The sequence below is a fragment of the Belonocnema kinseyi genome, chromosome 6 (assembly GCF_010883055.1).
Source record: "Belonocnema kinseyi isolate 2016_QV_RU_SX_M_011 chromosome 6, B_treatae_v1, whole genome shotgun sequence".
NCBI lineage: Eukaryota > Metazoa > Arthropoda > Insecta > Hymenoptera > Cynipidae > Belonocnema > Belonocnema kinseyi.
In genome coordinates this window covers 65,026,037-65,045,056 of record NC_046662.1, presented here as the reverse complement: position 1 = coordinate 65,045,056, position 19,020 = coordinate 65,026,037, and the positions used below count along the sequence as shown (strand labels likewise).

The following is a 19,020-nucleotide window of genomic DNA, read 5'->3' as shown; positions in this document are numbered from 1 at the left end:
CCTTTCTAAGCATAGACCAACTAATTTATCTCCGTTATAGTTTGTTCTTGGATCCCCAAAATGACCTAATACTCTTTCTGTATCCTGATTTTGGATGCCCAAAATATAAATTTTGAAAACTGAATATATAATTAAAAATTCTATAATTTTGATGATTTACATTCAAAACTTCTTCAATTTGCAAGATTTGAAATTGAAAACTTGACCTTTAATGTCCAAAAATCATAAAAAGTTTAGAATATTGATATATCTGTAAAATTTAAGATATCATTCTCTTGAGTTTGAACTTTAAATTGTAAATCTTTAATATTGAAAAGTTTTTAATGTTGAAGCTTTACATTCGAAATTTCTTTAATTTGGAAGATTTAGATTTGAAAAGTTGACTTTTGATCTTAAATCGTCTAAATTCGAGAATTTTTACTTAAATACGTCTTAAAAATTGAAGTTTTTATTTAATTTTGACAGTGAATTTATAACTTCACCGTCAATTTTACGAATTTTCGGGAAAAAATTTGCCCAAGTTTGATTTCAACTGTTTTCTAAATAATTAAAGTATAAAAAACTGAACAATAAATGATTTTACAAAACGATTCTAAATCCGTGCAAAATTTGAAAATTTCCAGATTGTAACTGTTTGAATTCGAAAGTCTTAAAACGAATTGAGATTAATATATCATCTATTCTGATAATTTTATTTTTAAATAACAATTTTAATGATTTATCAATAGTGATGAAAAGAAGTGTGCTAGCGTTTTTGTTTAGAACATTTAAATACATTTTAAAATTAACCGAATCTTTCCTACAACTTTTGGAAAATGCTACAAATTAAAAAAAATCCTACATTTTTTGGTTGATGTGTGAAAAAATCTGCATTTTGTTTTGAATTCATCTGTGGTTATTTGCAAAAAAAATTCTGTACGAATAGCCCAATTTTTTCGGGTCACAAACTTCGAGTAAATTATTTGAAATCATTTCAAGTTCTAAATTTAATTTTAATACTTTTAAAACTTCTAAATATCTCTTCTCTAATTTTTTCTACAAATAATAAGTGTTCCTATTGTTATTTCTAAATTCAAATTTTAAGGATTTTTTTTAATTTGCATGATTTTCTAAAAGTCGTAGAAAAAATTCAATTAATTTAGAAACATATTAAAACGTTTCGAAAAAATTTCAACAATGATTTTAAATTTGAAAAAATATAAAACCACTTCTAGATTTCTCAATATTTTAAAATAAATTTTTTAAGTTTCTGAATGATGCTTAAACTATTTAAAATGAAAATAATTTGACTTCTAATTTAAAAAATTGTTAATTTAAAAAAAAATTCCAGAATTTTAAACTTCTCTTTTTCAAATTTGAAAAGAGATTTCGGAATTATAATTTATATTTAAGGGCAGGTAATTTCTGTTATTATTTGATCAAATCTTTAAAAATCGTTTATAATCATTCGAATACTTGGAAAAAATTTGGCCGTGCGTATTCTTTTTGGAAGAAAACTCTTGTTTAAGGTATTTGTCGTTCCAAGAGTCAGGCGCCTGAAAAAATAGTTTTTCTACGATTTTAATAATTACAATATTATAACTGATAAAATTGTAAATAAAAAATATTTTTTATGAAGAATGTATAAATCCACACAAAAAACATTAATTTTAACTATGTTTTCTTGCAATCGAATTATTTCTGACGTCGCTTCTTACCAATTATTGAAAAATGATTATAATTTAATAAATGACTTATTTTTCACTGCAACTCTACTGTTTCCAGTTTTTAAAATAAATTGAGAATATTTATTAAAATTCAATCATTTTTCAAAAATTGGTAAAAAGAAACGGTCATAAAAAATTCAATTGCAAAAAATATGGTTAAAATTAATGGTTTTTATAAATGAATTTTAACATGATTCATAAAAAATCATGTTTTTTATTTGAAATTACATCAGTTATAATGCTTCGATTCTCAAAATCACTGAACTATTTTTTTTTACATTCTCATCTTAATGAGAAGGTATTGGTTTTATGTAAAAGTTCACTTTGTCGGTTTTCATCAAATCTCCACGTTTTGATACCCACTGAGTCAGAAAAAACGATTTTTACGAAGGTGTTTGTTTGTCTGTAGACTGTGGGCATAACTTTCGAAAAATTGATCAGATTGTATTCTGCTGTGGCAAACATTTTTAAGGCCTAAAAAGAAAGAACAAGTTCGTAAACCAGCTCAGATCAAACAATTTATCCTTATGACTTTTTTCTATAAAAAAAATTATCAATATTATCTTACCAAAAATAATGAAATAATATATATATATATATAAAAGACCTACAAATTTATAATGAATCACTTTTCGATAGGACGCGTAGTTTTTGTGTTTATTCGTAAAAAACATAAAAAATTAAAAAATCTCTGGGCCAACGACACAAGCTACAAAAAAATTACACAAAACTTGTTTATCCAAAAATGAGCTAAATTTTTGATAGGGCACGTAGTTTTTGCTCTAGTCGTAAAAAATAACATTCAAAATAAAATTATTAAATTTTTTTGCAAAAAACGACACAAGTACGAATTAAAATTAACAGGCAACAGTTGTTGTTCGCTTAAAAAGATCTATAAATTTATTATTAATCATTTTTCGATAGGACGAGTAGATTTTCTTTCAATCGTAAAAAATAAAAAATAAATTAATTTTTGGAAAATACAAAATCATAAATAAAAAAAATTATACAAACAAGGAACTAAGAATTAGTATGATTTAATTTTTATGCATATTTTGAATTGCAATGATATAAATTCATTGAAATTATACATATTTCAGCGCAGGTTAGAATACAATTTAAAGCAAAATACGAAACAAATATTAAAATAATCATGATAAATACAATTTGTGCTTTATTTTGCAATGCCTGAATAAGCAATCCCGGACAGAGTTACATAAAAAGTGTATTATATTTGATATAAAAGTGTTGTGTATAATGTAGAAAAGTTAACATTGTGGACAGAATCGAGTGCGAAGCACCGAGATACGTGATGAGAATGTGTTCGTTAAAGCCGAAAGAGCTTTAACAAAAGAGAGTTCACAATCACAAAATTACAGTTGTCGATCCGTTGACCTTTGATTTTTAAGGGTGTGTGCACCAATGCGCGAAGTGCGATTGCCATCAGTCGCGTGCCGTAGGTGTCTTCAAACTCTCGAGGTTTAAGCTCTTTTTACAAAAGAGAATTCACAATCACAAAATGACAGGGGTGGGTGAGGAGCTATCTAATAATGAAAAAATATATAAGAAACATCTTTTTCAGAATACGCTGCTTATCAGCAGCAGGGGTACAATCAGTACAGCCAGCCTCCGCCAGCAACTCAGGATACTTCGTATCCACCCCCAACTGGTGCAGCTGCTGCATACAGTCAATATAGTCAACCACCTCCAACAAGCACTGGAAGTTATCAGAGCTATGGTGCCAGCCAGAATTATGGTGCCAACAGTGGCAGTGGAGGTGGCAATGGCAGTGGCCAGGACTATAGCCAATCTCAAAGCCAAGGTAGTTATAGCCAGAGTAGCTATGGCTCTGGAGGTGCTTCCGGCAACAGTGGTGGCAACAATTATGCAGGCAGTGGCTATGGAAGCAGTGGCGGCGGTGGCGGTGGCGGCGGCGGAAGTGGTGGCGGAGGATACAACAACAGAGGAAGCTCTGGAGGATACGGTGGTAGTAAGTTTTCTTCAGTAATTCTAAGTAACTTGGTCTGATCCTACATTTTTATAAAAACATTTTAAAAAAACGTTTTTTTTTTAGCAAATTTGTTTTCTGTTACTTTTTCCGTAATTATACAAATTTAAGGCGAGAAAAACGTTTTCAGGGTGGCTGCTGAACCGGGAATTTTACGATACCGCAAAATGAGAGTGAATTTAGTTTTTCACTGGGGATTTTACAAAATTTTTATAATAAAAAATCTGTTCTACTTTGATTTGTCCAGTTTTAAAAAATAATTAGTTCAATTGTGATATTTTTCAATTATGATATTATTCAGTTTAGAATGCGTAATTCAAAAATCTTTCACTTAGAAATTTTTTAATTTTTAATCGTATATTTTAATTTAAAGAATTTAAAAATTCAGTTTTAAGGACTTAAACAATTGATTATTAGAAGCTTTTAAAGTCGAAGATTTTTAATAAAAAACATTTTTATTTGATCAACTGTGAATATAATTTAATTCGTGATTTTAAAAATTGAATTGTATTATAAGAATGAAAAAGTGAATAATAATTGATATTACAAGACGATTCGGAATTGGAATTTTCAGATTTGAACGTTAAAAACTCAACTTTTTCTATTAGAAAGTCTTATTAATTAAGCAAATTTAAACTTCCGATTGAAACTTTATTGAATATATTTAATTTTTAAATAATTTAAATATAATATGTTTATAATCAAAGGGTTTTATTAAATGACAAATATTATTTCAGTCTAAAGCATCCCATTTTTAAACCTTTCAGTTTGAAATTTTCTAATTATGAAAAAGAGCATTTACTAAATATTCACAAATATTTGACGGTTCATTTAAAATCAGTAATTATGAATTAAAAATTCAAAACTTAACTTTAAGCGTTGCAATTTTAATTTTCCTATTTAAACAAATTTAATTCGTAAGTCAAATTGTTGAATTTTGATACATAAATAACAATTTAAGACCTATTATTCTTTCTAAAAAATTGAGTAAGTTCAAGAAATGTTTAGAAGTTTTGAAAAAATTCAGAATTGATTACAAATTTTAAATGCCTAATTTGAAATCGAATCAAGATTTTGGCAGATTTAGAACAAAAAATTTAGAAGCTTTTTAAGAGTTTTGAAACACTTCAGAAGAATAAAAAACGTTTTCTAGAAAAATTTTTAATGCTTTTGTATTTCGAAACATTAATTTTGAGAGAATAATTAGAAAGATGTATATAGGTTTATAAAATTATCAAAAATTATTGTGGAAGATTTAAAAAGAAAATTTGGTTTGGCAGGATTTTAAAAGCTTTTAGAAGTTGTATAAGAAAATTTTAAATAATTCAAAAACAAATTTAAAATGTCAAAATTTTGAAGCATTTTAAGGCTATTTAAAATAAAAATGACTTTTAGCTTAAGAATGTTCAGTTTATAACAAAAATGTAATTGTTCAATTTTTATGTTTTTAGCTTAAAATGTTATAATTAAAAAAATTGTAATGCATTGATTGATTTCTAAATTTAGAACATTGAAAATGATAACCTGGATTTATATTTTTGGAAGCGAATCTGAATCTTTGAACTCTATAATTTATGAAAGTTTAGAATTTTTAATTTGACAGCTTAACTTTACTGCATTTAATTTGAAATTTTTCAGATCATAAGTGTTAGTAGCTTCCATTTTACACATGTAAATTATTGAGCATTTGATGCAAAATTTTTTATTTAAAAAATTTTTAAACTTCAGTTTTAAAACTTTAAAATTCAAGAGTTCCACTTTTGGTGCTTTAATTTTTTTCAAACCGGGAAATCAGCGGAATTTTTTAGTTTTTCATTTATTTAAACGGGCATCCTGGTTTCTTAGTGCTTCTTTCAATTTTCCAAATTTTCAAGTATTTTCAGCTTGAAAATTCAACTATTCGGTTGAAAATGGAATTATTTGTGGGTTATTTCTTCTTTTTAAACTTTTCACAATGCATAAAAAGTTTCAAAATTTGATTTCAAAATCTTCAACAACCTTATAAATTTTGTTTAAAATTTTATGGAATCCTTTTTAACTTTTTATAATTTTTTTAATTCCTTTGAAACTTCTAAACAATTTTTTATATCATTCGAGTTTTTTTTTTAAACTTTTAATAAATACTGTAAAATAAAAATAATGCTTTAAAATCTTCCAGATTACTTTCTGACAATTTTGGAATTTTTTAAAAATGTTTTTAAATATGCCCTTAATATGTATTGAGAAAAAATAATGAATAATTGTTAATTTTCCAATTTTAAAATAAATCAGCTAATTAAAATTTTGTTTAAATTATATAATTTTAAGCAATTTCGGTGAAAAGCATTAAAACTTGATAGATTACAATTTTTGTTAATTAACACTTTTTAAACTAGAAGTTAAATTCTTTTTATTTTGATTTTTTAAACATTAATAATTGTTCAATTGTTATTTATACATCAAAATATTTTTTATATATTATTTTTCACTATCTGAAGATCTTAAAAAATCATTTAAAACCGTCAAAATCTTATTTAAAGATTTTCAAAAATATATATTTTGTTAAACAATTGTTGGAATCATTCCAAATTTTTTATTATTTTTAATCTCTTCAAAACTTCTAAATCCAAATTTGTTTTTATTTTAAACTCTTTTTAAGTATCTTCTAGAAAATAAGTTTTAAAACAAAAATATAATTTAAAATTTCCACAGAAATCTTAAGACAATTTTTTCATTATCTTAATGCTTTGAAAATCTTTAATCCTTAATCAATCCTGCAAAATAAAATTTTTGTTTAAAATTTTGGAAATCTTTAGAAATCTTCTTATATATTATCTTAAAATTAATTTTCCAATATAAAAAACCCATTTTTAATTTTTATGGGAATCTTAATGACTTTTTCATATATAATTTTATTTTTAATTATTTGGAATCTGATTTTGAAATTCTTAACATTTTGGAAATCTGTTTAAATCTGTTTAAAAATACTTTTAGGACTAATGACGGCGTTTATACAAAATATTCCGATTTTTTACTCGGAAATAAGAATTTTCAATAAAAATGTAAATTTTCAGTTCAAGAAAATAGTTTAATTTTTCACCAACTAGTTGAATATAAATATTTATGTGAAGTTTCCACGAAGAGGAAGAATCTTCTACCAAGTGCAAACATAAACAATATAGTTAAGTTTTAAGTTTGTAAATAAATTGTTCCAAAAAACAACTTTTCAACTAAAAATATTGAAATTTGCAACCAAATCAATTAATAATTACAAAATTGCATTTTTATCTAAGAAGATAAAGTTTCAACCAAAACACAACGAATTTTCCACAAACTAGTTACATTTTTCTTGGAACTAATTAATTTTGTACCAAGAAACTTAATTTTTAACCAACATTATTTTGTACCAAAAAATAGGAATAAATTGTTAGTTAAAATAAATTAATTTTAAAATAAAAAAAAGAACGAATTATCTAAAAATCAAACAGAGCCCTTCATTACTAATTTCTAGTAAACTAGATAAGTTTTTTAATTGAAAATAAGTAAATCTACAAATGTGTTTGAATTTAGAACCTGAAGAGACTAAAAAATTTCATTTTTATCAAAGATTGTTTGTATTCTTCTAATTTGAGTGTAATAAACACCATGGGCTAAAGTGGAACCAAAGGAAGAACAGCTTAATATTATTTCGGAGAATCCGGAAAATGAAATTTACGATTTCTGTTTACAGTGTCCAGTTTAAATATCTCAGCTACCTCCCTGCCTTAAAGTCTAAATTTTTGAAGAAAAATCTCTATTTTTATAGGTCAGGGAGGAGGAGGCGGTGGTGGTGGTGGTGGTGGAGGCAACAGATTTGGTGGTGGCGATCGAGGCGGTTACGGCGATCGATCGGGCGGCAGTTACAAGTAAGTTGTCTTTATTATCTGAAACGCACCAATGAAGGGAAGAAGTCCAGTGAAATGAAAGAGATAAAAAAGAAAAGCAATCAGTCTAATAAATAAAAGTTAGATCATCAACGATAGTAAAGAGAGCGAGGTGGTATTTGCTGAGAAAGAAATTTCTTGAATTTTCACAAAGGTAATGAAATGATGCATTATTGCAAATGAAAATGAATAAAATAAAAAATAAATAAAAAAAAAAACAATATTTTACATGAAATGGTCTACTATCGCCCCTTGGGGTTTAATGTGTTTGAAGTGTGTCTGCAGGTTTAACACACAGATATTACTGGTATAAAGGTAAAAACAGAGAACAGGTTGTATACGACAAATGACATAAAATGGTTACGACGTTATGTTACGCATAATTAAAATACTACTGAATCTGTATTACAATCTATGGGCGCGTACCATGCGTTGCCTCAGGATCGCATGCGTTAATTAGCCGACTTTTTTCGACAAAGCGAACGCTGTCTTTCGACAATTTAGGATTATCGAAACGCAACTCGACGATCGCAAATATGGCTTTCGTCAGATCAGACATTATTATCGCTTTAAGAGTCCTTCACTTGCTACATATATTTAACGCACTTTTACTGCAGTCATAGTCGATTTTTTTTTTTTTTTTTTTTTTTTTTATAATTTTTATTTAAACTATAATCAATTTTTTCATTCAGTGGGATAGTTAACCACTCACCAGAGTGCGCGATCTATTCGGGTCTGAGTTTTGCGAAAATTCAAATTTAATATATGAAACAATAGCTTCTTCTGTACAAATTATTAATTAATGTTTATAGTTTATTCGTAAAATAGAGTTGAAGTGTCAGTCATTTAGTTCTGAAAGAAAAAATTTTATATTTTAAGTAGGGTCAGTTTTTTTGTTGCATAGTTCTGAATTTGATAAAAAAAATTATTGTGTATCGAAAGAACGTTTCAAAGTAGATATTTTCCAAATTTTTCTATTTTCTATAGCGACAAATGATAACTACCATATTTTCGAATTAAAAAACAAACTGTTTTGGAGACAAATCGTCTCTTTTTTTTAGTTGAATTCAACGGTTTTTAATTAAAGTTTTATCGTTTGAAGTTTCTTTTTTTTTAGTTGGAAATTTGGCTTTTCTTGGTTTTCTGTTTGTTTGTTAAAAGCTATTTTTTAATTTGAAAAATTACGTGCATTGTTCAATATTCGTCCTTTATGTTTCACTTCTCACGGCTTTCAATTAGCAATCTTCTTTGGTTGAAATATCATCTATTAATATCAACAAACTATTTCGAAGATAACAAATTTTTTAAAATTAAAAATTGAGTAACTGAAAATTGTACTTGTCCATTTTTTGTTAAATGTGCGTCTGTTTTAGTTTAAAAATCAACCATTTAGATGAAAATTAATGTATTTAATTGAAAATTCATCTCTTTTGGCTTGAAAATTAATCTTGATGCGTAGTAATTTTTTGGTCCAAAAATCATTTTTTTGTTAAAAATTTGACTAATTTAAAAAAATTCTTTTTTCGAAAATTGATCTTTTTGGTCGAAAATTCAAGTATGTGTTTGAAAATTGATCTTTTGTTTAGAAAATAATTATTCTTGTGTAAAATTAATCAATTTGTTTTGTTTAAAAAATTTTTTGGTGGAGGTGGGGGTAAAAATTCAAATACTTTAAAAGAATTGTATTACTTTGTTAAATTTTTGTTGGTTGCAAATTAATTTTTCAGTTTCAAATTCGACTTTTTGGCAAAAAAAATTCATCTTTATTCATTTTTTTTGTTGTTTAAAAATCCAATCTTTTTTGTCGAAAATATAGTCATTTTTGTTTAAACCTTTCTTTTTTTTGTTAAAGAAAAATTTTTCAACTTGAAATTAAACTTTTTCATTTCTTTGTATTTATAAAATTAAATTTTTTTGATAAAAATTAAACTATTTTATTTACATTTTGCATAATTAATTTTTCAATTCAAAAATTAACGTTTTTTGTTTAAATTCAAGTGTATTTTTTTGAATGTTAACTTATTTTTATGTAGGAATATCAAACTTTTCAATTTTTTTTAAATTCATTTTTTTTAGTCAAAGTTTTACTACATTGTTGGGAAGTATTTTTTTTTATTAAAGATTCGTTACTTTAGTAGAAAATTCATCTTTATGACTACAAATTCAAATATTCTATTGAAAAATTCGCTTTTTTTGTTGCAAATTAATTTTTCTGTAAGAAAATTTACCTGTTAAATTTTTGGTTGAAAGTACTTTCTTTTTCAGTTCAAAATTCAGTTCTTTTGTTACACATCGAATTATGTTTTTGAAAATTAATTTTTTTTTAATCTAAAAATTGCACTATTCCATTTTTGGTTACATTTTCTTTTGTTGAAAAGTTAATCTTTTTTTGTTGTTAGAAATTCGTTTTCTTTTAGTAGAAAATTAATCTTTTTTAATTAGAACTTTAAATATTTAGTTGGAAATGTATGTATTTTGTTGAAAGTTTTTCTTTCTAGTAAAAACTTAATCTTCTTGTTTGAAAACTAATCATTTTGATTAAAAATTGAACTATTTAATTTGGTATAAAAATAAAGAATATTATCAAAACACGTGCTTTGAATTTTTCAGTAGACAATAATGCTGTGTGTGTAAAATTAAGAGCTACGCAAGAAAGAATGACTTGATCTTTAAATTTATTTTACAAATAAACTATAAACTTTTATTAATAATTTGTATTAAAAAAAATCTATTTTGCATTTATTAAATTTAAGTTTTCGCAGAATTCGGACCCGAACAGATCACGCACTATGGTGCTTGGCAAATTTTCCTAAAAGGAATATCCCATGTTCGGCACGTTTTTTTTTTTGATTTACTTTTATGTTTTACAAATCACTACTTGTATTATCTACTTCTTTTCTAAAAACAATTTATATCTGAACATTTTTAGGGTGTCTAGCGTCCTGAGAATTATTGTTTACATGGAAAAGTCCTTGCATTTTGCTCGTGGTGCTAGAATTTGTATTCTTTTAAAGAAATACATGAACTAAATTTATGTATATAATCATTCATTTTTCATCTTAGTTATCATTTTTTTATCAAATTTTTTTTTTAATGTAGAAAAATACGCTTTTTTAATATTGGTTTTTGATTTTATTACGGGAAAAAATCATTTTAACAACAATTAAGCAACATTTTTTAATTTAATATTTTGTTACTGTTAGTCTATGGAAAGTAAGTTCAGTTCCGCGTATAATTAGATGTTATTGATTAGAATTTTTGTGAATTTGACTGAGTTATCGAACACTGTTTGTCAGGGATTTTGATTTGGATTGGTTCTATTCTGTTAATAACAATTTTTTTTTTCTAGAAATTTATGCCTTTAAAAAAATAATATTTTACGTTGAAGATTCACCCTTTCAGTTGGGAACTCACTTTTTTTTCATTGAAAATTTTACTATTCATTTATAATTTTTATGGAAAATTCATCTTCTTGGTTGAAAGTTTAATTATTTCCTTAAAAACTCATTTTTGTTGATTGCGCCGTTCAGTTTTTCAACTAAAATTCCAGGTAGAAAATTCCAGTTTTTGTTTCAAAATTCAGCTTTTTTTTTAATTAATATTTTTTTCTTTAATCATCCTTTTTTGTGTGAAAGCGCAACTGTTCTGTCGAACATTCGGCTGTCTGTACAGAATATTTGTGCTTTTAGATTAAGGATTCATCTTTTTTGAAAATTCAACAATTTGGTTAAAAGTTCTACTATTTCGTAGAGAAAAGTAATTTTATATTTGACAAAATTAAAAAAATTTTGTAGAAAATTCGTCCTTTTGTTGTAGAAATATCACCTTTTTATTGAAATAAGTAAATTGATCATTTTAAATTTTAATGAGGAATTATTTTATTCCGTATATGCGAAAGTTTCCATCATAATTTCTTTTTATTTCCACTAGATCTCAAATTTATGCTATGTATCGTGAAAAGTATTTTTTCACTGTAAAAAGTGTACCTCAAAAAATGTATTTTTTTAATCCTCGGAAATCTGGAAATGCCTTGGATTTTTTTCCTGTATTCACGTTAGACACCCTGTTTATGCGTTGAAAGTTTTTCTTTTCGAATACTGATAACAAATATTTGGTTGAATTTGGATTTCCTGTTATTATTTCAATTTTAAAGCATGCATTCTTTAATATTTTGAATTGAAACTCATAATTTAAATAGTATTATTGATTGATGGTGATTATATTTCAAATATTTCGAAATTTGCTCTGATAAATGACTGCAGTGCCGCGCAATTTCGAATTTTTCACAATCTAGACGATGCATTTCCTGCGCGACCTTTTCTCCCAACACTAAATAATTTCCCATTATACACCTGACCGCTTTCACAAAGCCGTAATCGCGCAGACTTATTTATCGTATTGTTATAAACTGTATCATTACATTAATTTGGTTATTTGTGCTGTTCTGTTTTGTCGAGTGATTTCCAGAGCTGCCGCTGAAACAAAAAACCAACATTAGAAAAGAAATGTCACTTTTCTTTCAATATTAACTCATGTATTTTCCAGAGCTTTTAATTTGGAATATTTTCGTAAATTTAAAAAGATTCAAGGATTTTTAAAAATTAATTTCATTAATTTGAAGGGATCTTTTTAAAGTGTTTGAAATATTTGAGGATAAAGAATTTTCTAGAATTTCGAAGGACATGGGTCGATATTACAGGGCCTATAGGTTTAAAAATATTTTTAAAATTTTTATAATACATTTTTTAAATTTCCATTCCTATAAATTTATCCTGAATTGTTATGTTTTCTTTTGGATTTTTGTATTCACTTAAATTATTCTAAATTTCCTCAATTTTACTTAATTCTATGGATTTTCTTGATTTTTTTTAAATTTTAAGGGATTTCAAACGTATTGAAGGATTTAAAATATTTTAGGTTATCTTAAATAACTAGAAATAAATTTTTAATTGATTTCAAACTTATTCAATTCAATTAATTTTTTCATATTTTTGTATCGTTTTAAATTCACTTGATTGTTTTTTTTATTTTTTTAATTCAGTTTGATTTCTTATGAATATTATCAAATTCTTTTCATTTCTCTTAAATTCCTCTAAATTTACTTAAATTTTATTATAATCAATCGAATTTTTTCGATTCTTAAAATTTTATCCAATTCCTTTGAAATCTTGTGAATTTAACTTGAATTTTTTTCTAGTCATTATTCACTTGTTGCGTTACAAATTAGCAAGACTTCCAAAATCTGAAGAGACGTGAAGTTCTCATGGAATACCCTCTGAATTCTTCAAAAAAATTCGCATTCTCTTGAATTTTTGAAACTTATTTTTATTCTTATAAATTCACTCAACTCTATTTAATTTAATGGATTTTTTAATTTTTTTAATTTACCTATAATTCCTAGCAATTTCATCGAATTTTTCTCATTTACCTTAAATTCCTCTAAATTCATTCCATGTTTACGGAAATTAATGGATTTTTTTATTGAAAAAAATTGCAACTCATTTTAATTCTTTTGAATTGTACTAGAATTCTTTTGAATTTTTTAACTCACTTGAATTCTTCTAAATCTACTCAATTCTACTTAATTCAGTGGATTTTTTAAAATTTTTGTAAGTTTTGATTTAATTTTGGCCCTGGGGATCAAGTGACAAAATAATAAAGGGATGTGAAATATTTTAGGTTTTTTTTTTCAAATTCTTTGGCATTTTCAAGAATTTTAAGAAATTTCAAAAGATTTTAGATTTCGTAGGGTTTCAAAGATTTCAAGAAATTTCAAACATTTTTGGGAATTGGACCGGAATTTTGTTTTTAAATTCTTTTAAATTGTACTCTGTTCAATGGATTTAAACATTTTTTGTTTAGTTTATCTTAAAGTCTTCAAAATTCACCAAAATTATTTTAACCTCACCTTAAACCGTGGCACGCCAGTTGGCCCGCGGACAATTGATCCGCGACAATTAATCCGTCGACAATTGATCCGTGAGCATTCCATATCTTGATATCTGAGTTAAATGAAGTACGTCGGTTTATTGTTATTGTTTGTCGGTATTTTTTTTTCAATCGCTGTGTTATTAACGTTCTTAAGATGCCACTGAAGTTTATAAAATCACAACGGGGTGGTTTAATGTTGTTACACGAAGGCCATTTGTATGCAAAGAAAAGTGTCAACAACACAAATGTAACATGGCGTTGCGTTGAATATAAGAAACGAGCATGTTCCGTAATAATTCACACAACAACCGATAAACGTACTGATAATGAGTATTTTGATTGTACTTTTTTTTTTTTTTTAAGCATGATACATGTCTGAGCTTCATCTGCTCGTTATTATTTATATATTTTATGAAAAAGGATTCTCTTTAAATGAACTTATGAGGATTGTGGCATGTTTTTAATTTAAAAAGTTTGGAGCATTTCCTCATAACAATCATTGTTACCAATTTCGAAGTATTACATACAACTTAAGTGGAATATTCCCCGTCCCCTTTCCAGATTCAAAGTATTGTCGCGGATCAATTGTCTACGGGCTAGTTGTCGTGCAGCCCCTTAAACTCTTAAGCATTTCATCAAATTCTATCAAGTTTTTTCATATTTTTAAATTGTTATAAACTCTTTTGAATTTTTTGTTTATTTCAGCTTCAATTTTTGTGCATTTTATCGAATTCTTCTCGTATACCTTAAATTTCTCTGAATTCAGGCCAAGTTTACGGAAATTAATGGAATTTTTTATTCTAAAAAAAATGCAATTAAATTTTTCATTTTTTACGGTGTTTGTTTCAAAATACCAATTTTAGGTGAAATACGCCAACATATTATAAAATTGTTGAAAATTTTAATATTCATTACAATCAAATAACTTTGCAATAAAAAGACCAATATTTTTCCATGAAAAACGCTAAAATTTTATGTTTTAAAGTATCAACTTGAATTCTTTTGAAATCTTATGAATTTATCCTGAACTTGTTACCCTTTGAGGTTGAAAAAAGTACAATTTAGTCCCTATATGTTTGATATCATAGAAATGGTAATGATGTATAAATTCATTATATTTTTAATATTCCAAGTAAGTGAAAATCTTGGAAGAGACTTGTTCTTTTTTCATGATGGTTAGATTTTCAGGGCTCTGTTGATTTGTGCATGAAACTAGACGGACGCGACTGACGGACTTTACGTGTGATAGTATCAGTTTGTGTGTTTATTCGACGCCTGAAGAAAATAAAGAAAATCAATGAGTAAATAAATAAATAAAAAAGTAATGTGGTGACTAAAGACATTTAGACAGTAGGTACATCAAGAAGAGAGGTGGCGACCAGCATTTGAATCGCCACGCACCGATCGATCGATCAATCTGTCCATGAGTCGTCTCATTGGTATATCTGCTTCTGTGTTTTAGCAGTGGCGGTGGCCGTGGTGGTTATAACAAAGGTAAATGCACCAGACTGTCTGTACTAGTCTGGTGCTATTCACGCATTCACTCTAATATTTTACCATTTAAATAGTACTCGGTTACTCGTATTATTATATGAAAGGGCTGCCTTAACTACGCTTTTCAGGGTTTAACATACATTATGAATCATTTTTTAAAGGTGAAAAATGCACGTGTCATGTCCAAAAAACGAGGAATATAATGGTCAAGAGACTAAAATCACCAATTGCTCTTTTACCAACATATTTTTATTTTTATTATATATCTAGAACAGGGTTGTTAGAGTCTGGTTTCAAATTCAGGAATCACAATTTTTCCCTCTATTCACGAAAAGCCTCCTTAATTCTAGACCAATTTTTTTGTATTTTATAGTATCTAATATTTAAAATAATAGAGCAAGCACAGTATTTTTAATAATTGATGTCTTAACTTCAGAATTAATATTTACATAATTTGTTTACAATATATATCTATAGGCAATCAAATCGTTTAGTTTATGTTGAAAAATACAAATTTCTGACGAAAAATATTAACATAATCTACTATTGTTCAAATATTGTAAATATTTTTTGAAATCGAATGTTTTTTTAAGTAAAAATGCCAATTCCCGACTTGAAACACTAATAACATTCAAAATTGTTACAAAATTCGAAGTATTGTTCAAATTATAATTGTTTTTGTTTGAAAATACCAATTTTTGATTTTTTTCTTAAATCTTGTTTGAAATCTATAGAGTTTTTAATAAAAAATTCAATTTCTTATGAAAAACACTAACGCAATCCGTAATTGTACAAGCTTGTAAATTATATTATTTTGAACGAAAATTAAATGTAAATTTAATGATTTTATGTTTAAAAATACCAGTTTTAGGTGAAATACACCAATATATCCTAAAGTTGTTGAAAATTTTAATATTCTTTAAAATTCAAGAACTTTTTATTAAAAATACCAATATTTTTACACAAAAAACACTAACCTTTTTTATTCCAAAGTATCAATTTTTTGTTTAAAATGCTAAAATAACTTAAAACAGTTCAAAGTTGTGAATCTACTTTAAAATTTTTTGTTGTTGTTATTGTTCGTTTTGTTTAAATTAAAAATATCAATTTCCGTCGAAAAACTGAACATACACCAAAATTGTTAAAATATTCTTAACCTTGTTTAATTTGCAATGATTTATAATTTAAAATGTTAATCTTTTGTTTAAAATTCTAACGTAACCTAAAATTGTTAGAAAATTATGAATCTTTAAAATCGAACGATTTTTTATTAAAATATTCGATTTCCTGTGAAAAATGTATAGCCTGAAACTTTTCGAAAATGGCAAATCTTGTTCAAACTATAATAGTTTTGTTTTAAAACACCAATTTTTAGTTTAACATGCCAGCATATTCTAAAATTGTTAAAGGTTGTGAAATTTACAATGATGTTGAATTGTGAAAATTATCATGATTTTTGTTTAAATATCCAATCTCCTGAGCGAAAAAACCAACATGACATGTTTTTAAATTGTAAGACTTCTCTGAAACTTTTTAATTAAAAAAAAAAACCTATACAATTCACATTTTTTTAAGTGTAAAATATTTCACTTAAACTATTTTTAATCTGATTTTAAGAGCATTAAATAGTGTATTTCTAAATTTACATTAAAAATATTACATGATTATAGTAAGGACAAAATGACAAATATTGGAAATAAATAATTATTTGTGTACGTGTTACAATTTCATTATTATTGAAAGAATTAAAAAAAAAAGAGATTATTCAATATGAGATCGATATTAAACTTACTAAAATTGTTTATTTAATAAATTTTGCTCTTATCGGACCTTTTGAAATCGGTCTGAGCGAATTTCAGACCAACCTTAAACTTTTTAAAATATTTTTTGAATGGGGAATATTATTAAAAAATGCATTAAACATTATTTAAGAATGTTACATTTCTTATAAATAGAGTGTTTCTTTTCTACATGTAAAAATAAATGTTAAAGATTTTCCCTATTGCTGTGATACCTGAAAATGCCACATGACTTTTCCAAGGTCTACTTTTGAAATAATGCATGAAATTCATTTCAGTTTCAATAAAATCTTACTGTTGCAGACTAATTGACTAACAATTTTTTGTAAAATTATTAAGTAAAAATTAAAGGGCTTTTAAATCATTATTAAATTCTTAGTAATTCTCATTAATAATATCATAAAATTAGTTTAGTTTCTGGAATTATAATCATATTAAGGTTGTTTGCTTAAACTGGAAATCGGAAATTTTGTTCATCAGGAAATTTTCGAAAAAATTATCTTTTTATTTCGCGACTTTGATTTTTGGTAGAAAAATATCATTTTGAGTTTTTTTTACCAAGAATTACCGCGACGAATTATAATTTTTACAGTGAGACGGAGAATTTGAGTAAAGAATTGTAATTTTCACTTTTAAATAGGGGATTTCCGTAAAGGATTTTTGTAAAGAATTATATTTGAATTGTAATTTTAACTCTCTTACAAAATGCTTTGTTCCAATTCAGAATTATAATTCTTTTCTAAAACTCCCTGTTCCAAATCAGAAATCGTTTAAACTTTTTAAAAATATTTAGAACTCAAACTCAAATCGTCCGTCCGGTAAACAGCCTAATATTATTTTTATTTGTAAAAAAAATCATTTCGCACATATGAATTTCGCCGTACGTTACAAAAAATACAGTAATTTTTTCTAAATTCTATGAATTTTTCAGATATTGTAGCAACCCTGCTAGATTCAATGGAATTTGAAATCAATTATTTTTGTCAATTTATTAAAATCGAAGGGCGCATAACTTCTACAATTCGGTGTTCAGAGATTATTGCAGTGACACTGTAATTTTTTCAATTTTTTCGTTTCTGACTTGAATTTCTAAATCACATTGCGATTCTGTAATTTTATAAATTAAGTATTTAAATTAAAAGTTAGAAACGTCCATCAAAAATGGAAGTTATGTATCCCCGTTTAAAATTGTTGGTAATTGAAACTTGTAATTCTGAGACTCGTTAACCCTTGAACAATAAAGTGAAGGTTATTAATATTTCCTCTAATTTAAGTGAATAATTTTTTCCCTTTTTATTGCAAGATTTACAAGCTTAGAAAGATAGAATTTTATTTTGACTTTCTTTATTTCATAAAATATAATGTTTGCGAGCTAAAATTTATAATAAAAAAAAAAAGAAAATAAAAGGTGAGAGAGGACGCTGATGTCAAGAAAAAGACATTCAACTTTGGAAGTACTATTGTTAAAAAATAAAAATAGAATAAACAGGTTGAAGAAGAGGGACAAATTTTGATCGCAGCCCTTTTGTATGTTAAGCTGCAACCTTGTGTTATCTACGTATCAATAGAAATAAGTCATACTAGGATATTTAGTATCATTGCTGGGAAATTTGAGAGAATTATTAAAAATACGTAAGAGAAAATGCAAATATTACAAAATAAATGGGGGTTCATGAAATTACAGCTTTTTCTACATTTGTAATTTTTTTTTTTTTTATTTTGAAGTCCAAAACAGGCAACTAAAGTTACAAAGATTAAAATAATTACGGTTTAAATGAGTTTCTAAAGAATATTATAATTAAGAGGGGAAATCGTTGATTGAATACAGCGATAGAAAAATTGGTTACGGTATCAATTTCAAACGAATTAAAAGTTGAAAGTGTAAGATAATAAATCTAAACTGCAATTTCATTCTGAAATAAAAAAAAATAAAATAAAAAATGGTGGTTCAATACTGAGGTACATGAAATCTTTGAGATGGTAAAATAATTTAAGGTACATATAGAAAAATTATACTTCAGACCCGAGTTAATTTTCTTAAGAAGAGGTTGGTTTATTCCCAAATGGAATATACACTGGGCAAAATATTTTATAAGATGTGGTATTAAGAATATAAAAAAAAAATAAATAAAACCGTAATCGCGCGAAGAAATCTACAGAGTACAAACGTTTGATCATAA

At 25.9% G+C, this 19,020-nt stretch overlaps 1 protein-coding gene across 2 annotated transcripts in view; it reads left to right on the top strand.

Moving 5' to 3' along the window:
* Positions 1–19,020, top strand: part of LOC117174445 (RNA-binding protein cabeza-like) — a 34,628-nt gene that overhangs the window by 1,950 nt on the left and 13,658 nt on the right. The window contains exons 2-4 of one of the 2 annotated variants that reach the window (XM_033363573.1): positions 3,289–3,696; positions 7,499–7,598; positions 15,013–15,041. In XM_033363573.1, coding sequence (XP_033219464.1) covers positions 3,289–3,696; positions 7,499–7,598; positions 15,013–15,041 — 537 coding nt within the window. Of the gene's footprint in view, positions 1–3,288; positions 3,697–7,498; positions 7,599–15,009; positions 15,042–19,020 lie in introns of both variants that reach the window. The other variant, XM_033363572.1, reaches the window with a different exon arrangement.